Here is a 26919-nt window from a genome sequence, read left to right on the forward strand (position 1 = left end):
ACACAGTTTTTCCTGCTCACTGCACCATTCTATCAAAAAATGGGAAAATTCCATGTTTATCTTTAGCTTCTCTTGTTAGCCATGGGTTCTATTCTGACCTTGATGAAGTTCTCACTGCCATCCCAGGAGAAGAAAAGATCATCCTTTCAGGGGATTTTAATCAGGGGTTGACGATGACGCTGATGTCTGGAGCTAAACCATTGGGAATGAGGCAGGAAAAGCCAATACAAATGGCTTTGCCATGTTGTCAAAATGTGTCAGTGTGGCCTCATTATAAAACAACATGGAGACATCCTTGAGCGAAACATTGGCACCCACAGGAATCTGTAATTATTCAGGTCAAAGATCCAGTATTTAAAAATCCATTTACAAATTGTGGGCATTGCTGACTAAGCCAACATTTATCTTCCACTCCGAACTGCCCGTGAGAAGGTGGTAGTGAGCTGCCTTCTTGAACCGCTGCAGTCCCTGAGGTGTCAGGATACCCACATAACAGTTAGGGAGGGAGTTCCAGGATTTTGACCCAGCGACGGTGAAGGAACAGTGATAAATTTCCAAATCAGGATGGTGAGTCAATTGGATGGGAACCTCCAGGTGGTGGCATTTCCAAGTGTTTGTTCCCTTATCCTGCTAGATGGTAGTGGTCGTGGGTTTGGAAGGTGCTACCTAGGGGACTCAGATGAGTTAGAACATAAGAACATAAGAAATAGGAGCAGGAGTAGGCCATCTAGCCCTTCAAGCCTGCCCCGCCATTCAATAAGATCATGGCTGATCTGTCGTGGTTCAGTTCCACATTCCTGCCCTCTCCCCATAACCCTTAATCCCCTCTCTTATCAAAAACCCATCAACCCGCGTCTTAAAAATATTTCGTGAGGTAGCCTCCACCACTTCAATGGGCAGAGAATTCCAGAGATTTACCACCCTTTGAGTGAAGAAGTTCTTCCTCAACTCCGTTCTAAACTGCCCCCCCCCCCCCTTTATCTTGAGGCTGTGCCCCCTAGTCCTACTGTCCTTCCTGAGCAGGAAGAGTCTCTCCACCTCTATCCTATCCATCCCATTCATCATCTTATATGTCTCAATGAGATCTCCCCTCATTCTTCTTAACTCTAAGAGTTCTTGAAGTTCATCTTGTAGATGGGTGTACATGGCTGCTTTTGTGCATTGGTTGTGGAAGGAATGAATGTGGAAGGGGTAGCAATCAAATGAGCTGCTTTGTCCTGGATGATGACAAGTTTTTTGAGTGTTATAGGAGCTGCACCCATGCAAGCAAGTGGGGAGGCATTTTCATAGAACAGATTTGCTGCATTTTGCTTTTGCAGACCCAATTTGTTTCCTTTTACAGCCACAAGGCAGAAATCAGGACTAAGACGGAACCCTCCCCACTTGTTAGAGTTGAGAAAACAGTACCTGGTGGGGGAGATGCTTTGAGCAGCTCCTTGAATGCAAGCTTCTGGCGATGTTTTCAATATTTTCTTGGATTTGTCTGACAACAAAGAGCATGTGTTTTTTTGGAAAGTCAGAAGCCATACTGTATCCCTGAGAGAATTCTCTCAGCTACAGATGGCAAGCATTACAGGAGAATGCCTGTGAGACTTTCCTGCTATGAAGAAGAGGGAAATACTCTGATAGTTTCTGCAGTGTGATTCTTGAAGATTGTTACCATTGTTGCATTCCTGAAGTTGGGAGTCAGGAGCGATTGGTGGGGGGAGTTCTATTTCCTCCCAAAATGCATAGGAAGCGTGCATGGAGTCTTGACATGAACAAAGCCCACCAGCTTTGAAGGGTCTGCTGGAATACCATCGCCACAGATATATCATCATGGGCAGCACAGTGGCGCAGTCGTTAGCATTGCTGCCTCAGTGCCAGGAACCCAGGTTTAATCCCTGGCTTGAGTCACTGTGTGTGGAGTCTGCATGTTCTCCCTATGTCTGCGTGGGTTTCCTCTGGGTGCTCCAGTTTCCTCCCACTGTCCAAAAGTGGTGTTGGTTAGGTGCATTGGCTATGCTAAGTTCTCCCTCAGCGTACCTGAACAGGCACCAGAGTGTGGGGACTACGGGATTTTCACAGTAACTTCATTGCAGTGTTAATGTAAGCCTATTTGTGACAATAAATAAACTTAAACTTGTTGTTTTTCATCAGTTTGATTGCTCTCCAATGAAGGAGATTTTTGTTCTAGGCAGTCCCATATTTAAGTAACAGTTGAACAGTCCTGGTGACGGCAGTACCCAAATTCACCTGACGAAGAGGGAAACCTCGAAAGCTAGTTTACTATCAAATAAATCGGTTGGACTTAAACCTGGTGTTGTCAGACGTTTTACAGGGGTCAGGTACAGCTGACCTGATCTGACTGTTCTGAAATTGAATTGAATGTGTGAAGATTTTCCAGGTTGATCATGAGCTACACTTGGAGTTCTTCTTCAATCAGCAGTTTTAAGGCTAATATGATGATCATCTTCCTCTTAGATTTTTAGGGTCTTGTGATGCCTTGGTGTTGGCTGGATGTTTACCGTCGATCAAGAAGTCTATGACATCAATCACCAACATGATCAAGTGATACAGACTTCACTACAGGAGGAATTGCTAGGCCCAACCATCCTCAATTGCTTCATCAATGACCTTCCTCCCTTCATCAGGTCAGAAGTGGGGAGGCTCACTAATGATTGCACAATGTTCAGTCCCACTCGTGACTCCTCAAACAGTTCATATCCAAATGCAGCAAAATTTGGACAATATCCAAGTTTGGGCTGATAAATGGCAAGTAACATTCCGACCACATGTGCCAGCAATGACCATTTCCAACAAGACAGAATCTAACCATTGCCCCTTGACATTCAATGGCATTACCATCACTGAATCCCCCACTGTCAACATCCTGGGCTTACCATTGACCAGAAATTGTACTGAACGGGCCATATAAATACTGCGGCTACCAGAACAGATTAGAGGCTAGGAATGCTATGGTGAGTAACCTGAAGAGGGCAGCTCACCACCACCTTCTCAAGGACAACTAGGGACAGGCAATAAATATTGGTCTTGCTAGTGACACCCACATCCCAGAAATGAATTTAAAAATGGTCAGTCCAACCAATGCATTCAAGGGGAACTAGACTGTTATTTGAAAAGGAACAACTTGCAGAGCTTTGGGGGAGGTGAGACAATGGCTTACACTGTAAGAATCCTGCATACTGAAGAAATCACATGGACTTAGAATGTTAATCCTGCTTCTCTCTCCACAGATTCTGCAAAGACCTGATGAGTCTTTCCAGCACTTTCTGTTTGTATTTCAGATAGTCAGCATCTGCAGTATTTTGTTTTGATTCTGATTCAGCAACCTGCACAGTTGAACTTGATTTTACAAGGTACCCCTATTCACTTGCTGACAATGGAAAGGGAAATTCAATCAGAAGTCTCTGGTTTTACTAAGTGGTTTTGTGATCAGAATTCTCCACTCACCTGACAAAGGGCTAGAGCGCCAAAAGCTGGTGGCTTTTGCTACCAAATAAACCTGTTGGACTTTAACCTGGTGTTGTGAGACTTCTTACTGCATTTACTCCAGTCCAACGCCGGCATCGTCACAGCATAGGAAGGGAAAGTCAGGACAATGTATCCCCATTACCTTCACATGCAACTTGTCCCACTGCTGCTGAATGGACGTGATGTATACTCTAGCGCCTGCAGCCATTGGTCGGCAATGCCAGCCAATCCCACCCTCCCTGTGGCGTAGCGCCTGCAGCCATTGGCCGATGGCACCAGCCAATCCCATCCTCTCCCGCCCAGCGCCCGCCTTTCATTCATTCGTTCCCTCTCCCATACTGCACCACGACAAGTGTGCGTTGGATCGCTCTGATTGGCGAGTGGTGATTGACCCATTCCGGGCAGAAGCGGGGGGAAACTCCTGACCCCGCTTTACCCTAGTCAGTGCCGAGCGCAAATGTCACAGGGCCACTTTAGTCGGAGAAGAGGTATAATACGTTATTGTGCCCAGGACGTTGGCATCAAATCAGCTTCAGCCAAGGAATATCTAAGGAAAGCGCGCGCTTAAATCCTTTCCTCCCCTCTGTCTGACAGTGGAAACGGCCAAGCTGCTTCCGCATTCGGTTGGCAGTTGCCACCTGCACAGGCTCGCGCCCCTCCGCAACCTAACCCGACTCGCCCAGGGCCCCGCCTCCCGGGGCGGCCGATTGGGCACTGCTGCCTGCCTCTCCCTTTCTATTGGTGAAAGGTCCTGTCAATCAGCTGAGCCTTGGTTCCCATCAGGTTAGGTTGAGCGTGCGGCCGCTTTTTCCTCTCTAGGCGCCCGCTGAGGGAGAGTGGGGGTTAATCCACACATTGAATCTTCCGGGCGGCGGGAGGGGAAGGCTCCGCTATTATTTTACTCTCAATGTGAAGCGAGAGTAGGGTGTTGACTGACTTTTTTTTGAGGGGACGTTGACAGGAAGGTGTTGGATTTGGATGGTGGTGCAGGCCGTGCTCTCCAGCCTCGGGGTGTTGTGTGCGCGGCCGCTCAGGGTGAGATGAGGAGCGCGGAGCCCGGCGTCGGCAGCCCGCACTGCCTCTGGCTCCTGGCGGCGGCCGCCCTGCTGACGGCCTGGTGCTGCTGCTGCTGCGGCCTTGCTGATGCTGTTACTGGTGGCGGCCAGGGCGACAAGGTGATTTGGGCCATCAACGCCGGCGGGGAGGCTCACACCGACGTTCACGGCATCCACTTCAAGAGGGACCCGCTGGAAGGCAAGATAGGCAGGGGTAAGCCTGGAGGGACTGTGTGTCTGTGTCGGGGGTGGGCTGGTGACATACTTCATTCTGTTTAATTGTTGACCCTCTATGTCTGTGTTAAGCCAGCTTTCAGAATGCTGTGGACTGTCAGGGTCAGAGCTGCGAACTTGTAAGAAATTAAAGTTGTCTAAAATATAAATACCCCCCCATTGTCAAATTATGTTGGTCAAAGTAAGGCATTGTGATCCGGGGGGGTGGGGTTAAGACAACTTCTATTTGCACAGATGGTTGGTCACTAACTTTTTTTCTCTCACCAACTGCTGGAGCACATGTAGGAATGAGTTGCTCGTTTCAAGTGTAATGTTAGTCAGAGGGCCCATGGATGTTCTGCTCTACCCTCCACCTCACTACCCAGCACCATGTTGTCGAAAGATACCACATTTGTTTTCACAATTCCAGATGCCACCTATTGCACCTTGTTAAAATGAGCTTGAGCCACGTTATTCTTTTAGCAGTCCATGGGTCAGCCATCAAACACCTACCTATTCTAATATACCAGCTATGTAAGAACCTCATGCGATGCACCTGACTTTGATCTGGGATTAGTTGCATGCAGGGTAAAATGTTTCATTGGAGAAACATACCAACTCGGCTCAGTATCTTAAATATTATTTTGACACATTAGCTGTTCTGCGTTGTGCCTTTCCCTTCTCCCCAGTGATGCATGATATTCCTGAACGGAATGTAAGCAGGTGACTTCTCCCACACCTGTGATATTTTACCACCTGCCAATGAGTATGTGCAAGAGAAGCAGATTAACTTCTCTTGGGATTCAGTTTTCTTTTTTTCCTTGAAGAATCGCCTCTCCAGGTAGTGCAAGTCAGGAATTTGGCACTAATGATTTATGATGTGAACTTGGGACTCAGTGCTTCACAGTGCAATAGTGCATTGTTGCTTGCTTGTTTGAACCTGAATGTATAATTGCAAGTCTTCATAGGTTGCTAGTTATTTGAACTTGATCTGGACCCTAAAGGCTAGTACCAAATTATCACTGTGTTCACATAGCTCAGTTATGGTGTTGCTTTGTTTGATCCTCAGCCTTCTTTAGCGTGCACAAGGTCTGGCCCCAGATACGGGTTGCTACAATGACTAGTGGCTGGAGTATGTCTGTGTCAGTGAATTTTCGTGATATCACATTCAGACTGGATGTTTCAGCAGCTTGCCAGCATTCACTGTCCAGAATAACACACAAATATCAGATACTTGAGTTAGTTGCACCTGTGAATCCATATTGAGTATGAGTTGGCATCATGTGGGACAGAATTGGAGGCAAAGAAGTTGCTTATTTTTGACGCAGTTGTTAATTACAAATATGTACATGCGAAATAGGAGCAGGCTTATGCCTTTCGGCCCCTGGAGTCTGCCCACCATTCAATAAGATTATGGCTGGCCTGTTTGTGTTTCAAATTCCATAAGTCCGTCTGGAATGTTGGTAAATTATGACATTGAAAGAGAGGCAGATTTGTCTTTTTTGTATAGCAACTTTCTCAATCATAGGACATCTGAAAGCGCTTAACAGATCATTTCTTTTGAAGTCTGGTTACAGTAGATGCGTGTTGTCAGATCAGGAAGAGGAAATGCCTTTTTAAGTAATTTTATTCAACAGATAGAGCAGATAAAATGTTTGTCAAACAAAATGTAGTGGGCAGCACAGTGGTTAGCACTGCTGCCTCTCAGCGCTAGGCTTGGGTCACTATCTGTGTGAAGTTTGCATGTTCTCCACATGTTTGCGTGGGTTTCCTTTGGGTGCTCTGGTTTCACCCCACCAATCCAAAAATGTGCAGCTGAGATTGGTCATGCTGAATTGCCCCTGAGTGTCAGGGAGATGAGTGGGTTAATACATGGGGTTACAGGGATAGGGCCTCGGTGGGATTGTTGTAGGCAGAGGCTTGATCAGCTGAATGGCCGCCTTTTGCACTGTAGGGATTTTATGATTTGAAATTATCTTGACTGCAATATCATTGGATTAGGGTAACCTGGAGAATTACAGAGGTGAGATTGTGCTGTGAAAGCCTCGATTAGAGTCTTTATTATTTAGTTATCAACAAGATCACTTATCAGTATTTGTATGAAGAATTTTTATGTCACTTATAATGCACATCAAAAAAGATTCTGGGTTAATAGACTTCTCTTCGTTTCACGTGGGTGGCTAAAGGTACTTCATTAACAATTCCATCTCTATTTCGCGCATTGAAGTTTGCAGAATCGTAAATGTGAGCTTTGAGGAGAGTAATTGCAGCAAATGAAACTTTATAATTTTTGATCCAAGGCACATGCAAGTAAAATATGTATTTGACATTGCTTTACTCCTCCCCCTTTGCTTTTGGTATAATTTTTCTGGCCAAACCTGTCTGCTCAGCTTGAAGTTAACTTGATGATAACAGTTTTTCATTGAGGGTATGGAGCATGCTCTATTTTTGTTTCATGTTTGGACTATCCTTCCTTGAACTGCAAACATGGTGCGTTCTTCATCTTTTCACAGTTAATTTGGAATGACCCAAAATATTTGTTGCTAATAAAGAAATAATGCTTTCTTTTAAAAATAACGTAAAATGAATTCCATGGGAGCTGAGCTGATGCTGCTTTGGGTGGCTATGACCTTGATAGAATCTAACCTAGTTATTTTTGTGTTTTTGAGCTATTCGGGGCATTACTGGTACATAGATTATCTGTTAGATGAATTTTGCAACAAAAACTATTTTTGAGGGTGAGGTAGTATGCTGGATAATGGAACAGTTTTCTACTCCAGGTAACAAGTATCTCATCAGATGCTTGTAGATTGGATTTGGTACATTCAGCTCAAGAGTGAAGATCCATCTGCTTTGCTTGACCCCAACCTCAAAAGATTCCCAATTAGTGCGTGTGTGAGACATTTCCCATTTGTTGCAACAGCCATCTTGGAATTGAATTGCTAATTTGGGCACTTGTGTTGAAGGCCTGTGCCCGTTACGAGCTTGGTGACATTAGATTCCTTGAGCAGAGGATTTATTTAGCCAATTACCAGCATTGGATTTGAACCCAAGTCCTAGAGATGTCCAGAAGATTGTTAGAGTTTCACTGTGCAGCTCAGTATCACTCTCATTTACATTTAATTTGAAAAGTACAGGTAGCTGATATTTGTACCCTGCAGCGCAAGTATTATAGTTTGAACAAGTCAGGAACACCACTGCATGTCAAGCCTGTCCATTGAACATGAGCTTTGGAAAAGTCCCAGGAATAGAAAAAAATAATTACATCACCCTCGTTACTGAACAATAAGTTTTTTTCTCACTAAGTACATTAGGTACAGCTATTTGAAAAGACGTTTAACTCTAAACAGGATACACCATTTGAAATTTGGATGTATAGAGCTGCAGCTTTTTATGATCAGAATGTTTTGCGTTTTACTTCTTAAAAGTCAGTTCCATGTAAATTTGGTTTTCAGCATTGAAAAGGCTCCATTGAGTAGACAGCTTTCAATATCAGAATATTGCTTGATAATCAATTATGTCTCCTCTAGCACAGTAAAGAGTGTTTGTTTGCCCTGTAGGATAAACTATTAATAACACCACAACTCACCAGTTCATATCATGTTCAATTCCAGGAATCTGCTATCCCATCAGTGAAATAATTAAAAGGCCTTTCCACAAATTCAGCTGCTTACTAGATCTGCAAATATTATCTTGAAAGCCCACCTAATGATTCACAGATAAAGGTGCCAAACTGTCTGTGCCAGACTAACTTGAGTTCATTTATGGCCCAGGTTCAATCTTGGTGCACGTTAACTGATTTTTTTGGCTGGTGCAATAATTGGACATGGAGTACTTACTTGGATTAGGAACTCGAGAAACTAGCATGGGTTCCCAGCTCAGCTGGAAATGCATATCTGCTGGGCCAGGGGAGAATTGAATGTGACACCTTTTAGGCAAATAACCTCTGAACCTCACTGTCAGTTTATTATTGACCACTTGCGCTGTGAGTGATACATGGTGCTTCACCTATAGAGCTATTTCTCCTTTGAACCCCACCTATTGGGGATGTGGCTGCTTTAAAGTTTAGGTGAAACTGATGCAGCTAATTCCACCCTCAGAATCATGGAATCCCCACAGTGCAGGAGGAGGCCATTCAGTCCATTTAAATTTCTACTGACTCTGGCAAAGAGGATATTACTTAAACCATCCCCCACACTCACCCTATCCCATACCCACGCATTTCCCACAGCTAATCCACCTAATCCTGTGATATTATTGCCCCTTGTAAATTCTTTTACATTGTATAATTCTCTGAAGCCAGCCAGGCAAGCTGAAATAGCTATTAAGAAGGCTCATAGGATCCTTCTGTTTAAAAATAGAGGCATCGAGTATAAAAGCAAACAAGAGCTACTACATCTCCACAAATCAATGGTCAGACTACATTTGGAGTATTGTGTTCAGTTCTGGGCACTTTATTTAAGGAAGGAAGCTCAAGAGAGACAGCAAAGGAGATTGATTAGAATGGTACCAGTAATGAAGAATTTTAGATCCAAGGAAAAATTAGAGAAATTGGGCTTACTTCTCCTTGGATCTGAGAAGATTAGGAGGTGACCATATTAAGATGTTCTGAATCATGGGCAATTTTGACACGAAGAAGGATATTCTGTTCCCACTACTTGGTGTGTCAGTGATTAGGGGGTCACAATTTCAAGATGATCAGCCAGAGACCTTGGAGTAAGATGAGGAGAAACTTCTTTACGCAGACTTGTTGGAATTTGGAATGCGTTGCCTGGAAGTGTGGTGGAGGTGGATTCCACTAGAGGTCTCAAAAGAGAGCAGGGTATGTATTTGGAAGGGATGAAATTAGAGGGTGACAGAGGTGGGGCTGAAGAATGGGACTAGCTGGGTAGCTATTTCAGGAGCTAGCATAGACATGATGAGCCAAATGGCCTTCTGTGCTGTGAAATTCAATGTTGAAAGTGTGAAGGACTGGATTAATGCAGTATCAGGCAATAATTGACTGTGACATGAGTTTTAATTTTCACATTGTTTCAACTTCTCTAAATTTGTTTAATGTAATACATTGATAAAATTCTAGACGTAAATTAAAATGGAACCTATGCTGGTTCCATGTTTTCTTTGGGTTTTTTGTTCATGCATTAATACATTAATCTGTGGGTAGATATTGAACTTGGGCAAAAACATTTGTGTTTTAAATATATCTTCCGTAACAGTCTTAGTTCATCCACTCAAATTGTTCCCATCACAATTCTGACAGACTGAAAATCAGGGAAACCTAACAAATCTCCTGACAGGGTGATTTCACATTGAATCAATGGCAAACATTGCTCATATCTGCTATTATTTCCACTGGCAAGTGGATTGGTAACCAGATGTTGCAGGTTTGAAATAATTAGCAGAAAAGCTATTGGTGAAATTGGGGGAAATGTTTTTTAATGCAGTGGTGTGTAATCATCTTGAAAAGGTGGTGGAGACAAATTCTGTAGGAACTCCCTAAAGACAATTGAAACCTGTTGAAGAGGATTAATTTGTCAGGATATGGGGGAAAGCAGGGTTGTGGAATTAAATTGTACTGCTCTTTCGAAGAGCTGGCATGCGCACGATCGGCTGAATGGCCGCTCCCTTTGCTCTAAGATTGTATGGATTGCATTTGTTAAAATCCTAATGAAAAGCAACCTATGTGGTGCCATGTAGAAATGTGTTTATTACGCTTTGTTGAAATCAGTGGCATGGGGAGTGTGGCAAATTGTTATGGGCGAAATGCTCTGTTGGAGAGTTGGTGCAGACTAAATGGGCTGAATGGCAACCTTCTGCTCTGTCGGGATTCCATGGTTCTATATCACACTGATTTTGGAATTGTCCACACAGTCACATTGAAAACATTGAAACTCTACGAATTTCACACCATTTTGCGTGTTTTTGCAGACTTATTTTGCATAAAGCTTGAAAATGATGCACTTAATTCATGCACTGAAGCATGGAAATGTAGGCATTTGTAGCACTTAAGACATCTACAATTTATGGTGGGGAAGGTGGAGGTGATGACGAAGACTCAACTTTTGTTAATTAATCTGTCACTCCTTTTGGGATTCTGCTGGATCTTATCAGTCATCTTGTAATTTTCATTGTGATTTATTGTCCTCCATATTCAAAACATAACCCCAATTTGCGAGATAACGTAAGTTAAGACCATAATACTTCTAAATCAATTCTTCAATGTATATTCCAAAAAAATGCTTGAGGGTGTAGTGCTGTACAATCTCTGAATATCTGAAATGGGAACAACACCAAGAATGTGACTTTCAAAAACCTGCTCTGCAGGTTTAGGAATTAATTGGTTTGAATGGCCTTCATTGTACAATATGTATTTCCCTCCCTGATTCATAGCAAAATATTTTTCCATCATGGACTTTTCAGAACAACGTGGACCCCTTGATTCTGAAATGATTTAAGATTGATGGACAATTGAGTGAATTTTACTTTGCTCTAACATGAGGTGTAGTTTTAAGATTTCAGTATTTGCATTTTTAAGGCTTACATTTTCTGGGGCATTCTCTTTTGGTTCCATATAAATGCACTTTAAGGTTTTTATGTAACTAAAAGCCCCTTGTTATGTTCCCCTTTCTGATTCCAATTTTTCCCTTTTGGTGGATCACTCTTAATTTTTCAGTGTGCAGGTGTTGGCTTCTACCTATTAACTGTCTGCCGATTCACTTAAAGAGCCCCTTTTTATACCCCTGATCAAGCATCGATTGTTGCCTGTTGTACTTTGTGGGGGAGAGGGGCATCAAGCCTATCACCAACCACCTCGCGCATGACTTTTTAATTGGGCCACACAATAGTGCTCAAGAAAGAATCCCATTGGAGGCGAGTTTTTAGTGTCCTCATCATTATCTCAGAAAGCAGATGTTGCACCCTCCTGTTTTAAGGGTTAGCACAACATGTATGTTGTGTTTTTTTGTAATTGTTAATGGGGCATGGGCACTGCTGGCTGGGCTAGCATTTCTTGGCTATCCCCAATTGTCCTTGTGAAATGTGGTGGTGTGCTGCCACCTTTGAACTGCTGCCCACAGCACCTTTAGGGAGTTTGCAATTATAGTTGTGAAAATCCAGCTGTCTTTACATGCTAAGAAATCATTGGAGGATGAATTGGGCAATTTTGATGGGTGTACTAGTTAGCTAATGGTCCAATCAGTAAACTCTGAAAGCTGCACCGAGCAGTTTGTCTTTTGTTAAATATTAAGTGTGCAGGAAGCATATTAAAATGTAATCATTTTAGTAGAAGCTCTGGGTCTTCAATGAATATTTGGGTACTCAAATATTCACTTGTTTGAGGAAGTACTTCAATAACATTGCCTCTGAATGTTTTGTCTCTTGGCTTTGATCCAGACTCGGCTCCATATAAATTCTGTAGAGGATACACATCGGGGACGAGTGGTTTACCGAAAGTGGAGTGGCGCCGGTTGCACAGGCATGACTGAGGTATGGCGGCTGCAACACGAGTGGTTTATTTTCTGTAAACCACATTGTCCCCAGTGTGTATTCTGTTTATGCAACATTTACAATGCACGTTTATACAGCCAGTGGGTGTTTATTTGGTATTTGAGCTTAAATGTATGTTAGAATGGAGCAGTCTCGCTTATTTTTCTTCTTTTCAATTCCTGAAGGCATTGACTTATTTTCAGATGTCATTCCACATGTTACCCTCTGGATAGCTGAGCAAAGTGGTTATCATTTATACACAGGTCCTCACAATGAAGGCTAGACTCTCCTGTTTTCTGTCTGGGCCCAATGAATTACTGTTGAGTAGCCGAAAACTTGGGGGTAGTGACCGTCACGTCACAGACTGGCAACACCTGAAATTTATATCTGGACCGTTAAAGAAAAATATCTAATGTCACACTTCATGTTGCGCACTTCAATCAGAGCCTTAGGCAAATGCCTAGTGGCAATGGTCCAAGCATAGGTAACATTAACTTGGCTTCATCAATGACAGTGCTGATCTGGTGGCAGCTTCATCAAATCATCAACCAGGACCTGGCACAAAAAGCTTGTAATATAAAATGTTGACTTGCACTCCCTTGTTCTTTAACTGTAAATATTTGTTTGTGATAAAAACTAGTGTAACATTGAGAGAATGCAGGGTTGTTCTGATGTTTCACAAAACACTATAACTTTCATGTTGTGATTTACAATCCAATTGTGTCTAAATTGTAAATGCAGGAGGACATTTTGCTTTGTCTAACCTCTCTCCCAATTTTTATTCCTATGGCAAACACCTTGTGGCAGGTTGTATTTTCATGTCAGGGTTTCAGTTTTCTCCCTGTTTCTTAAAACTGGATTTAGAACAGCTGCCCAAAAAGCCAAGTTTGGCACTGCTTTTTCTGCTGCAAGATGTACATGTATTGGCTTAGTGATAGTACACTCTTTTCTGATCCAGATTGTGGGTTCAAATTTCGCTTCAGAAACTTGAGCACATGATCAATGCTGACACTTCTCATATGGTACATTTAAGCCAAGGCCCCTTCTAGCCATATCAGGTTGGTGGGCTAATGGTGTATCATATTGCACCATTTGAAGAAGTGCATTATGGTGTCCTCGCCAATACTTCCACTTAACCAGCATCACTGAAAGATTATCTGATTGTTATCTTGCTTTGTGTGCACATTCGCTGCTACTGCATTTTCTACAAAAGTGTCTACTGTTTAAAAATGGACTCAATTGGCCACAAAATGCTTTGGGAGGTCCTGGAATCATGAAAGGTGCAATATAAATTTATAATATAAATTATTTCTTTGACCATGCCTACCATTGTTTGCTGATTTGATATGGAACCCCTCAGATTTGCTTATTAGTTAGTTAATTGGATGTTGTAAAACTCCAGTTCATATCTGCAGGAAGAGGAAATCAATGCCTCAAGTAACTGTTCAGCAGGTAGTAAGCTAAAACTGTGTGAATGTTTTCCTGATCTTAATGTAATGTGCTGCCTTTGCTTCTCTCTTTCTGTTTTCAAGCATCAGACTATGGAATGAGGTTGCCTATTTTCCGGTCAGTGCCTGAGGATCAAGTTTTGTATCAGACTGAACGCTACAACGAAGAAACCTTTGGATATGATATTCCAATTAAAGAGGAAGGCGACTATGTGTTGGTTCTGAAGTTTGCTGAAGTATATTTTGCTCAGTCTCAACAGAAGGTACTTTAATTAATCTTGGATGGAGAAGTTCTGATATTCTTTTCAAATTTCAAAATAAGTGCCCCTTTTTTAAAAAAGGAAGGGTATTCCAGTGCTCAAGTGAGCAGCATGCCTAATCCAGGAGTTTCTATTTTAACTCTTCCCTGCTGCCTACCCCTAGCCTTTCTCTGAAGATTGCTGTGTGGCTCCAGTGGTGCGTAACCTGGTGCCTAATCCAAGTGGCTGCTCTTCATGTGGGAGCCAACACCACTGATACCTATAAATTAGTGGTTTCGCTACCCGAAGCCTTATTCTTGATTGCCCTCCAAGCATTCATTTGCAAAAGTCACTGCTTGGTAATGATAGCTGCAGCCGAGATTTTCTTTCCCTTCGGAAATGCTGGCAAAATATTTATGATTGGAAATTGAGTTGTAAAATGAGATCCATGCATTGTATCTTCAAGCTTTTATGGACTGGATTGAAGATTATTATGCACTGGTATAGACATTAAGTCACGATGTTGCTCTTCAATGCAATTTGTGTTGCGAATGTGCATCCAAAAGGAAGCTATGCAACGGTCAGTTGTGTATGATTTTTCCAGCAGGGCAACTTTCAGCCCATGAGCCTGAACCAGCTTTTGAACTGCCTCCCCAGTTATAGTTCCCTCTGTTGTACAGCTCATCTTTCACAAAGATTAAAACAGAATTCAGTTATGCCAATTTCATTTAAAAAAAATTGGAAAAATTATAACTGAAATTGCAGAGTGATGATGGACACAACCATTTGAAAGCCTTGGCAGTCAAAATAAAACATGTATAATGGAATGTGTAAGTTTTGCAAATACTCGAGTCAGACAACAGCTTCAGAGAAAGAAACAGAATTAACGGGTAATCAGGTAAAACTTTCACCAGCCAATAGAAGGGGCGTTTCAGGTATTTTTAATTACCTACTTGTGTGTACAGCACCAGTCGTCTTAGTTTTATTCTTGGGTGTATCTCTTGTGTAGAAACTAACTCGGTGTATTTACTTTGAAATTGGCACCCTCCATCACAAGATTCTTACACTTTTGTCAACGGTTCTTTCAGAGTACGGGGTGATTTCCACAGATTGCTTCAGCTGCACTGAGGGTTCTGCAAATCCTCTGTCAACTCATCACTCTTGTAGTTCAGTAGCAAGGGGAGTTAAGGTCATATTCAGACTATATAAAATAAATCAGATTGGCTGTATTTTTTTTGTTGAAGAGCAGCAGCTGGCAAACCAGAGATTCAAATGCTAAAATTCCTGACTTCCAGCCTATTGATCACATTTTGCAGATTAAATGCCCCTCAGCAGAGAAAATTATGCCTTTTTTTTGGCTTGTATCACTCAGTAAAAAAGATGCAGATTATTTTGGTGCCTTGTTAAGGAATTCTGGTTGAGAGCATTAATGTGATTTGTATACAACATTGTTCAGTGGCAGTTGAAATTTACAAATCTTTAAACAAATACTCTTTCTAAAAGGCCATTTCAATTTTTTCTGCAGGGTGGGTTATCTATCCATAAGTCCGAATAAATTGTGGCTTATGTAACATTTCAACCAGTACCTTAAATTCTTGTTTTGTCACTTTTGGCAATGTTATATAGAATAATACTTTGTGACAGACACATCATTTGAATTACTGAAATAAATGACGAAAGTTGTGGTAGACAATCGAGCCAGAAACATGTTTTTTAATTCAGTTAATGAAACACAGAGTTTGTGGCTCAAGATTTATTTCTGGTTAACCTGATGCCTGCCATCTGTAACAGATTTTAGGCAATGTTGTGCAGAAGCTCCTCTTCAGGTTTGCTTGTTGTGAACCACTGTGTTTTTGTTGCCTTTTTTAAACTGGTTCCTTCCAGCAGCTGCCTTTGACACTTTTGAAAAGTTAGTCAGCGGTGCTTTTAATAGATTTTAAAAAATTAACTCCTTGGAGGTGCTATTAAAAGTAAAGAAGTTCAGCAGTCACTAAGGACCTTAAAATGTCAAGTGGCTAACATGAGCAGTTGGAAGTGTTTATGGTGTTGCTGTAATCTGGGTTGTTGCCGGTTGAGTGAGATATGTGCATTGGGAATTTGTGATGCTAATTTCTATGATACCTGACACAAAAGCAGCTTTAATTCGGCCTCTTTACCCTTCCGAACAGGGCAGTGCTTGTTATTGGTGGACAGGCTCTTTGCAGGCACAGCCCCAGTTTGCAAGGGGCAATCTTTGAGTGCATTGCCAATTCTTTTACACGGTCTTGTATATGAATTTCACACACTCGCCTCTTTTTTTCTGGAAACCTGTTGATAGTACTTTTAGCAGATTTTTTTTTGAAAAGCTGAACGCCTTGGAGATACTAAAGTTCAGTAGCTGCTGTGAAGATTTAAAATGTCAAATGGCTAACATAAGTAGTTGGGATTGTTTTTGGTGTCTGACCTGGTCATAATGCAGCCCAGTTACCAACAAACTTGGTACAGAGTCATAGGCCACAGACCTTGGTTTGATGGTGTTGCTGGTTTTGATGCTACAAAAGTTTGAAGTTATTTCTTGCCAGCCAATCACTCCCACTGTCTTCAAAACACCACGTCAAATGAGAAAGTGACTGCTCAACAATGAGGGCTACTGTCTCTACACGTCGCTCAAATCCCCACCAACTGACCACATCAGCTTGGGTTGAGATTAGGTTTTTATCTTCCAAGGTGCCTGACTTTATGACATTTACTATTATGAATGTATGTATACTCTCATTGAAATGTGTAAATTTCTAACAGAACTGGACTGACTGGATGTACGGATATTGTTTCCCTGGCCGCAGCTTGGCTAGAACAAGTGGTCACTGTCTTGGGATGCTGGATGGGCCATTTTGAACTGAGATAAGGAGAAACTTCTTCATTTTCAGGGTGGTGACCAAATGAATTCTCTACCACAGAAGACTCTGGAAACCAAGCCAGTGAATATATTTAAGGAGAAATAGATTTTCTGGCCTCTAAAGGCATCAAGAGGTATAGGATGAGTAAGAAGATGGTGTTGAGATAGCAGGCTCGAAGGGCCGAATGGCAGAGTCTTATTAATGTTGTGCCTTATTAAATGATGTATACTCCAATTGAAGTGTTCAAAGTATTTGTTTTTATTGTGGTGCCCATTAGTTAGTGAGATTATCTGTAGTTGTCTTAACCTTGAGAGTAAATAAGGGTCATATAGTATTAATTTATCTGGTGCACATCAGTAATCAAGTACCTTTTTTTCAGAAATGCTACTTCTTAAAGTAAATTCAGAACTGTTATTTTGTAACACAGGAGGCTGTTCAGCCTATAATGTCTGTATCAGCTCTCAGCAATTCACTTAATGGCATCATCCTCCCCATCCCCATCTTCTCTCCGAAACCCTGCACATTCTTTTGTTCCAAACAGTACTTTGAATGGTATGATTATCCCTGTCTTCAAGATGTACTCAGGCAGTTATTTCAGACCTTAACCATTCAGTGTGGAAATGCTTTTCCTGCAGAAACTTCACTGAGTTTGTGAAAAATTATAATCCTCAACCATTATGTGCGGTCCCTGGGCCATGATCTGGCTCTGTGATGCCTTGCCGAGCTGAATAACCCATCAGCATTGATTGATTGTCTCACTTTACGTGCACACAGCGCTCTGTGTGGTGCTGCTGGGATCTCTGGAATGGTGCTGGAGAATTTCAAAGAGGAAAATCTGTGAAATGTGAGGAGAGTACGTAGCCATCTGTGTAATTTTTTTTCCCCTCTGGTAACACCTGTGAGGAGAGAAACCCGAATTTAATTCAACAGCTGACCTTCAGTTTGTTCCACACTGGCAAGCTTGCAGTTTGCTCCCTGAGCTTTCTATCATTTCATACTGCAATTTCTGCTCTGCCTCTTGGCGCCAGCTGGCCATTTGAACACTATCTTCCAGCAACCTGCCACTGCCTTAATCCTAGATTTTTGGCCGGTGAAAGTTTTACAAAGCTTTCCAAAAAACTGTTAAAATGTAGAAAAATGCAAAATTGGCTGTGGTGCTCAGAGACTTTGTGATGGAAAGTAATGTGTTCAGTTTCACTTCCTGTACCCATCACCTTCCTCCCCAGCTGCCTCAAGGAGGTTTCCCGATCCCATTTAGAAGGGTGGCACAGTGGATAGCACTGCTACCTCACAGTTCCAGGCTCCTGGGTTCAGTTACGGTCTTAGGTGACTGTCCGAGTGGTGTTTTCACGTACTCGCTCTGTCAGTACGGCTTTGTTCTGGGTGCTCCAGTTTCCTCCCACATGTAAAGATGTGTTGGTTAAGTGAATTGGCAATGATCAGTATGTGGGGTTACAGGGATAGCGTTGGCAAGTGGGCCTGGATAGAGTGCTCTTTGGGAGAACTTGATGGGCTGAATGATCTCTTGCACTGTTGGGATTCAATGCATTACTGCTGGGAGAGAAACAGTGAGCAGCAGCCATTCGCTTTCACACAGCAGCACAAAGTAAAATACTCGAGACATCTCTAGTAAACCATCTAACAGCTCATTTTGAAGGGACACTGTTAGAGGCATGTGAGTACTTTGACATACTGGCATTCCTGTCCAGAAGGAAAATACAACCAGGAGAGAAAAGGAGAATTAAGAAGCAAGTTCAATGAGAATAGTCACTTTATTGTGAAATGATGTTACTGTGCATATTAAACTGTTGCTGGCTGGTCTTGTGCCTTACTGGAATGTTGTGTCAACTGTTCTTGTCGGATGGGTTCATGTCTGAATAAGCTAGTTATTTTTTAATAAATTAACTACGCTTGCATGAATATGTTTTCGTGCATGACAGTTGTTGCTCTTGAGAATGATACTTGTGGCTTGCATTAATTCCATATTGAGTAACAGATGTTTCCTTTTGCAAACGGTCAGCAGACTGTTCTGCTCTCATTTAAATAATTTCAGATGTTATCATGTTTGAAGAAAAGCGACAGTCTACTTCCTCAAATGTGAAAATGCTTGATTTCAAATTATTTGGGTCAAACTCTGTTTGCTTAATGCTTTTAACACATACACTTGTAAAAAATTATGTTTCTATGTTTTTCCAGCACAGCTGGCACATGGGACTAGCTCTGTATTGAGTCATTTTAGTCAAGTGTGGCTTGATTCAAGTCTCCTATCTATTTGGATGATATTTCATTGACAGATGGAGGTTGGTTATCACCAAAGACTCATTTAAAAGCTGGTAAAACTAAGATTGAAGCACTTAGATTTCATTAAGTTTAAAGTAGATATGCTTGTTGTATTCTCTTTGCTTCTGTATAATTGAGTCTTGTCAATAAAAGCGAGTAATCTGAGCCTGAATTTAGATTATCCGTTAGCATGTTGCTTTCACCTGGAGAGCTTTTTGTTTATATGTGGGTGTTGCTGGCTGGCCAGCCTTTATTCATAGTATCCTTACAGTATGGAGGGAGGCCATTCGGTCCATCAAGTCTGTACCAACCACAATCCCACCCAGGCTCTATTCCTGTAACCCCACACACTTACCCTGCTAATTCCCCTAATTACTAGTGTGAATTTAACATGGCCAGTGTACCTAACCAGCATGTCTTTTGGATGTGGGAGAAACTGGAGTACCCAGAGGAAACCCACACAGACTTGGGGAGATAATGCAGACTCCGTACAGACAGTGACCCGAGGTCGGAATTGAACCTGGATCTCTGGTGCTGTGAGGCAGCAATGCTAACCATTGTGCCACTGTATTGCCCATCCCTCATTGCCCTTGGAGGGCAGTTGTGAGTCAACCACATGGTTGTGGCTCTGCAGTCATTTAGGTCAGACCAGATAAGGACGGCAGATTTCTTTTTGAAAGGATGTTATTGAGTTAGTGTACATTGAGCAGCTTATGTATGATAAATCTGAGGGTAACTGTTAATACTTCTGTTATGGGATACACAGGATGTATATGGAAATTCCAGTTGATATTGCTGTTTGTTGTGTGCATGTAGACAGTAGCACTTTGTACTATACAACAGTAACTGCACTTCTAAAGTACTTGATTGGCTGTAAAATGCTTTGAAACGTCCAGTTTTTATGAAACTGCAATTGAAATACAAGTCTTTTGGAATGAAAAAACAATCTCATGCAACATGTATGGATAGTCCTCTATTTTTAAGCCATCAGGGAAAATGAGGCTACTTAAGAGTTTCATTTTCCCATCCTATAGATAGCATCTCTATCTGCTATGCTTTAATTCTTTTCACTCCCAACCAGCAGGTGTTCCTGTGCTTATGTAAACATCTTTTATTGGAGAGAAGTCCTCTGCATACATGACTTGAGTAATTGGTGACCTATTGGACTTGACATTCAGGAGGCTCAAATCTTCCCAAGGAGAAGACTTAGGGCTATTGATTTTTTTTCACATCTCATCTTTGCTTATTTACCATGTTCATGCTAACAGTTAAATGTCACAGTTTTTGTGCCACACATTTTCTCTGGTCCAGCAGTAGTAGTCACTTTTTGCATTAACTCCCTTGCATTCCTGGTTGTGCAAAAATACTCACTAAATTTTCTAAATATAAACCCCATCTCTTCTAGGTAAGCTTTATCCTTGGTTAAACTAATTCAGACTTTCAAAACACAGCTTTTTGCTGCTGCAAAATCACAAACTGGTCATTGGCTTGAGGTCCACTCTGGTGGATATCCCTTTCCTTAAGTCTGAGATGAGGTGTTCGGCCATTGAGCTGCCAATCACTGTTTCTCCTCTGGCTGCTTAGCCTTTTGATGCAGGAGTAGAGAAAGACTCTTCAGCAATTTGTTAGCTAAACTCCGATTGTGTGACTAGAATGAAATGGTGCCTTGACTCTAGTGTCTTTACACAGACCCAAAACTTTCATTTAATCTTTTGAATAATGAATTAAAACTTAACCAGGTCCCAGGCTGCTAGATTATTGTTGTGATAAAATGCATTATTGTCACAGAAAATTTGGATCAAGCAAAATTAAATGGCATCATTGGTAAGTATTTTTTTTACTGATTCCAGGTGTCAAAATTATTGCAGCCTTATGATCCTGTATTCTGATAGCTCATCGATTGTCTTTAGTACAAAGAGCATTTTTGAAGAACGCAATCTGCTAGATTTTAGACTTATCCCAACCTTTTTTTTATTTCTTAACAGATGGCTACAGTTCCCATAAAGTGGCTGAGTTCTTAATCTTTGCTATGTTCAGGTTGATGTGGCCACATCACCCTGTAGGGCCGTAAATCACTGGAGAATAATTATTTGTCACTTGACAACAGAGTTGTCCAATAGAAATTACTGACAAGTCACAGGTGAGGTTACAACGACATCGCTGTAGCCACATGCATTACTTGTTTGCAATTCTAAATGCAGCTCACAATCTCCTATGTTCCCAGTTAGCAATGTGTGAATGATGTATTGGACAACAGACAAATAATATGCTGCTAGGCTATGTACAGTATAGACTACGTGATCAAGCATATTTACATGCAAAACAGTATTGCAGAAACATGGCAAGATGTCACAGACAGTGACCCAATTTACATAGATATAAAGTATTCTGATATTCCATGAAATCTAAGATGTTGGAAGAGATGAGTCTGAAATTCTTGTACTCTTCAAGTTCTGAGAAACATTTTCTAATCATGTGACACATGGGAAGATTTCTTACGAGGGCTTGCTTTTGGCAAAAATTACTGATCAAGAAGAAAAGGAACTCAAGACCTTGATAGGGTCTGTAGCTTAGCTTAGTTAATACTAATCTGCCATCAGGGTGGCATGGTACCACAGTGGTGAACACTGCTGCCTCACAATGGCAGGGATTCAATTCCAGCCTTGGGTGACTGTGTCTGGAGTTTGCACGTTTTTCCGTTTGCACATGGTTTCCTCCCATAGTCCAAAGATGTGCAGGTTAGGTGGACTGACCATGCTAAATTGCCTCTTGTTGTTCTGAGATGTGTAGGTTAGGATTATTGACAAGGTAAATGTATCGTTTAAAGCAGTGAACTAGGGGTGGGCATGGGTAAGGTCCAGAGACAATAATGTCAGGTTGGATAATCGCTGCAGACTCAATGGACCAAATGGCTTCTTTCTGCACTTCAGGGATTCGATTGGAAAGTTCAATTAATAGCAAATCATGTCTAAGGCTTCATGCTAATTTCTGGTCGAAGGCAGAAGTTGCACAGTCCAGTCCCACTTCTGGATTTAAGCATGTAATAAAGGCTGACATTTGTAAGGCATTGAAAGACTGTGGAATTATTTGAGATGCTGCCTTTCAAGTGTCTGAGGCTCTGATTATAGCTGTTCTGGTGGAAGGATGTGAAAAATTCCATAGAAGTTATTTGAAGATCAGGCAGTTGTTCTCTCAGTCTCTTGTCCAGCTTCTCTCAGTAATTAATTTTATGTCATATGTTTGAGATTTTTGAGACATTGTATGGTGCCGTTTGCAATTTGAAGATTTACCTATTTCACACACAGCCCAAGATTTAATGCTTCAGGAAATGTTCAGTTGGCCTGCTTCTTGATTCCATAGAAATGGTCCAGCACATCCAGCAAGGGATCACACTCTGAAGAAGCAAAGCTTGGCAATGAGGTTACAATACTCAAGCTATCATATTTTTAATTCCCTGGCAATGCAGAATTGTTCCTTGGTCTTCCTGATGCCCTGTGATGTCAGAAGGAATACAAAAAACATCCTGCATTAGAATAAGTGAGTTTTGTAGCTGCAATCCAACATAAGTATAATCAAGACAGACTACTATAAGGGTATTTGAGAGAGGACTGAATTGTTAGCGATGCTTCCTTTGCTTGAACCTTTATCACATGACGAAACAATAAAAGTAAACCCTGACCTCTAGCCATTTTTTAAAAATGTAGATATACAACTGCTTAACTCATGAGGAACTGAAGTCCACGTTTCTAACACCAAGTACTTTAGAGACTTCTGCCATTTTTTGGTCTTTCTAGTCACTACCATTGAGATGAACAGGCAATCCTTTATTTCCTCCCAGCTTTTTTGGTTGATAATTAATTGTTGTAATTGAGTGATTTTACTGTGAGCACCAAGTACCCCACCCGTACCATCTACGTACTCATAAGTGAATACATTTGTCTCTCGGCAGCATAATCACTTGCCATGTTTCAGAGCTTGCAGATTGCATGATATTCCAGAGAAACCCCAAAGCTTAAATATTGAGCAGGTACTTAACTACAATTTATAAATGCCAAATTAAATAGTAATGGATATAAGGACTAGGGAACTTGAAATCCTTTTGAAGGCTGAGACCCCACAATTGAGCCAATTGGGATGCAATATTCACAGTTGCTATTATTGAATTTAGGAGACCTCATTCTGGAATTAGTAAATGGATCTGTTAGAAATATTGGATTTCTTTTGGGACTGACTTTTTTTGGTGAAAGTGAAATTTCCTATTTTCTTTAAAGGAAAATACTGCAAATGTGCCGAAATATTCAGCAGGCCAAGGCAGCATGTTTTGTTTATATTTCAAGTTTCCAGCACCTACAATATTTGACCTTTCCTCAGGGAAATTGAGAGAGATGGGTGAAGGCAGGAATAATTAAATGAACCAAAAGAGAAAGTGCTGGAAAATCTCAGCAGGTCTGGCAGCATCTATAAAAAGAGACCAGAGCTGATGTTTTCAGCCCAGAATACCCATATGGGCCACCTCTTCCTCAATCACTCATCTGCTCTTGATAACTCTGGAAGGATGAATATTGTCCTGAACCCACAAGTTGTGATTCAGGGTTTGTAATGTCCATTAATTTCAAAGCAAACACAAGTTCTCATTCAGTGCCTTGTCGAGAGAGCCACACTACTGACTGTGCTGCTGTGGCGTCAGCCCAGAGTGGAGTTTGAACCCATGCACCCTAGCTGAGGTAAGAAAGATGGGTCATCTGGATACGCAATGCCAGCTCTTTTCTCTCCTTACCGATGCAGCCAGACCTGCTGAGATTTTCCAGCATTTTCTCTTTTGGTTTCAGATTTCAACATCCGTGGTAATTTGCTTTTATCCAATAATTAAATAAACAGCAGAATCATTAGCATCACTTGTCTAAAAATAGACTAGCAGCAGCGATAATGATTGGAAAATGTTGACCTCAAATCTGGAAGGCTGTAAATTGGCTAGAGGTAAGATGCAATATTGTTCCTCGAGCTCCTGCTGAATTTTATCAGTAAACGGTGTAAGAGGCCAAAGTGGGGGGAGAGAGATTGAAATAAAATGAAGAAATAAAATCAATGACAATTGGAAGTTTCTGGTTACATTTCTGACCAGAATAGAGATATTCAATACAGTGATCACCCAATCTGTGCTTGGTCTCCCCAGTGTAGAGGAGACCTCCTGGTAAGCAACCAGTACAATGTTAAATTGCAAGTAACAGTAAATTGCTGTTTCACCTGAAAGGGTGTTTAAGGCAATGGGAGGAGGTGAAAAGGCAGGTGTTTCAGTTCCTGTGCTTGTGCGGAAAGGGAGAGGTTGGTAGGTGATAGGCTCATTGTTTGCTGGAGCAGAGAGAGAGCGCTAAGATTTTACCTGTTAAAAACCTGTTTAAAATAAGTTTAAAGCACTTTGTTCTTTGTAGAACTGTTTAAAGCATTTATTTATTGTGTTTACTGCTTTAAGAATTCTGAGGGAGTGGTTAGAAGGCAGTTGTGGGCCATCAGCTTTAATTAATTATCAAGTGGCCACACGGTGAAGCCTTCCATTGTTTGCTGGAGCAGATGAGTGAAGGAGCAGAGAGAGAGCTAAGATTTTACCTGTTTAAAGTAAGTTTAAAGCACTTTGTTCTTTGTAGAACTGTTTAAAGCATTTATTTATCGTATTTACTGCTTTAAGAATTCTGAGGGAGTGGTTAGATGGCAGTTGTGGGCCATCAGCTTTAAATCAGCGCCAGGTTTAAAAGGAGGCCTGGTGTAGACAGCGGGCAGCGTCTGAGCGGGCAGCGGAGTGAGTGGGAAGTAGAGTGAGCTATTAGGGCTTAATATCAAAAAGGGCTGGAAGGAAAAAAGGCCAGGTGAGTTCGTTTGAAAAACAAGGGGAAAAAAAAACTAACACAGTGAATAATGGAGGGGCATGTGATGTGTGGTTTCTGTATGATGTGGGAACTGGTGGACCCCAGGGTCCATCCCAGTGACCATGTCTGCAGTAAGTGCAGGTTGCTGGAGGAGCTCCAGCTCAGGGTAAATGAGCTGGCCTCTGAGCTACAGACGCTGAGGCTCATCAGGGGGAGAGAGGGTGCCATTGTCAATGGGGTGCAAGTGACATCCACCCCCTCTAGACTGGCTAACTCTAAGGGTCAGGGACAAGAGGGGGCTGCTGGGAGGAGGAAGGGGGGTGAGGAGCGGAGGCCTCAGCCTCTTAATCTGCATAACAGGTTTGAGGTTCTTGTTTCCAGGCTGGACGAGAACGGTGAAGGGTATTGACACTGTCCTTTGTCACAATGACAAAGTGCACAGAAGGGTGTGTTGTCTGCCTGGTGCTCGTGTACGGGATGTCGCAGCTGGGCTGCAGAGGAACCTGGAGTGGGAGGGTGAGAATCTGGTCGTTGTGGTACATGTGGGTGCCGGCGACGTAAGCAAAATGCAGACTGAGGATCTGGGAAGGGAGTATGAAAAGCTGGGAATGGAATTAAAAAGTAGAACCGACAAGGTGGTCATCTCTGGGCTACTGCCTGAACCGAGTGCAGACGGGTGTAGGGTTGACAGGATTAAGGAAGTGAATGGGTGGCTCAGGGATTGGTGTGGGAGGAATGGGTTTGAATTTATGGGGCATTGGCACCAGTATTGGGGTAGGTGGGACCTGTTCGGGCGGGATGGGGTTGGTCTGAACCGTGCTGGGACCAGAGTGCTGGCGAATCGAGTAAAGAGGACTGTAGACAGGGCTTTAAACTAATTACGGGGGGGGAGGGTGCGAGGGTAGGTGATGTTACGAGGCCTAAAGTTAAGGAGAGGGTACGGGTAAGGGAAGAGGCCGAGGATGTCCCAATAATAGAGGAATTAGGGGGCGTGAGTATGGTTGGTGGCGTTATGGCAAATAGGGTCCGGGTGAAGGCTGGGATGAAAGCGCTTTATCTGAATGCACGAAGCATTCGGAATAAAGTGGATGAGCTGGTGGCGCAGATCGACACAAATGGATACGATCTGGTGGCCATTACAGAGACGTGGCTGCAGGGTGACAGGGACTGGGAGCTGAATGTACAGGGCTATCAAGTGTTTAGGAAGGATAGGCAGGAGGGAAAAGGGGGGGGCGTAGCTCTGCTGATTAAGGATAGCATCACAGTGGTAGCAAGGGATGATATTGGAGCCAAGGAGCAGAGGGTGGAATCGTTGTGGGTGGAGATTAGGAACAGCAAAGGGAGGAAGACGCTGGTGGGAGTCGTCTATAGGCCCCCGAATAATGATCTGGAGGTGGGGCGGGCTGTTAACGTGCAAATAAGTGCGGCGTGCAGGAATGGGACGGCCGTAGTTATGGGGGATTTCAATCTGCATATTGATTGGTCGACCCATGTTGGACGCGGGGGGCTCGAGGAAGAGTTCTTGGAATGCTGCCAGGATAGTTTCCTCGAACAGTGTGTGTTGGAGCCGACGAGGGAGCGAGCTATCTTGGATCTGGTGCTATGTAATGAGGCGGGTAGAATTAGGGACCTTGTGGTGAAGGATCCTCTTGGGGAGAGTGATCATTGTATGGTGGAGTTTCTGGTGCAGATGGAGGAGGAGAAAGTGGATTCCTGGACACGCGTCCTCTGTTTGAATAGAGGGGAGTACGGTAGGATGAGAGAAGAATTGGCGAATGTGGACTGGGGGAGCACGTTGGAGGGAGGGTCTGCTGTTGAGCAGTGGAGGATCTTTAAGGAGATCTTTCTTGGTGCTCAGCGGAAATTTATTCCGATGGTCAAAAAGGATAGTAGGAAGAGAGGTAATAAGCCGTGGTTAACGAAGGAGGTGAAGGAAAGTGTTAAATTAAAAGCGGAGGAATTTAGAGTAGCTAAGAGTAGTGGGCGAG

The 26919-nt window shown here is 42.4% G+C and overlaps 1 protein-coding gene across 2 annotated transcripts in view; it reads left to right on the forward strand.

The window, feature by feature from the left end:
* The first annotated feature begins 4281 nt into the window (after positions 1-4281).
* Positions 4282-26919, forward strand: part of mlec (malectin) — a 50741-nt gene continuing 28103 nt past the window's right edge. Inside the window, exons 1-3 of one of the 2 annotated variants that reach the window (XM_080208449.1) lie at positions 4632-4743; positions 12135-12227; positions 13760-13938. In XM_080208449.1, the coding sequence (XP_080064575.1) occupies positions 13774-13938 (165 nt within the window). In that variant the 5' untranslated portion in view covers positions 4632-4743; positions 12135-12227; positions 13760-13773. Of the gene's footprint in view, positions 4744-12134; positions 12228-13759; positions 13939-26919 lie in introns of both variants that reach the window. The other variant, XM_080208448.1, reaches the window with a different exon arrangement.

This window comes from Carcharhinus amblyrhynchos, chromosome 20 (genome assembly GCF_965287045.1).
Source record: "Carcharhinus amblyrhynchos chromosome 20, sCarAmb.v2.hapA, whole genome shotgun sequence".
Taxonomy (NCBI): Eukaryota; Metazoa; Chordata; class Chondrichthyes; order Carcharhiniformes; family Carcharhinidae; genus Carcharhinus; species Carcharhinus amblyrhynchos.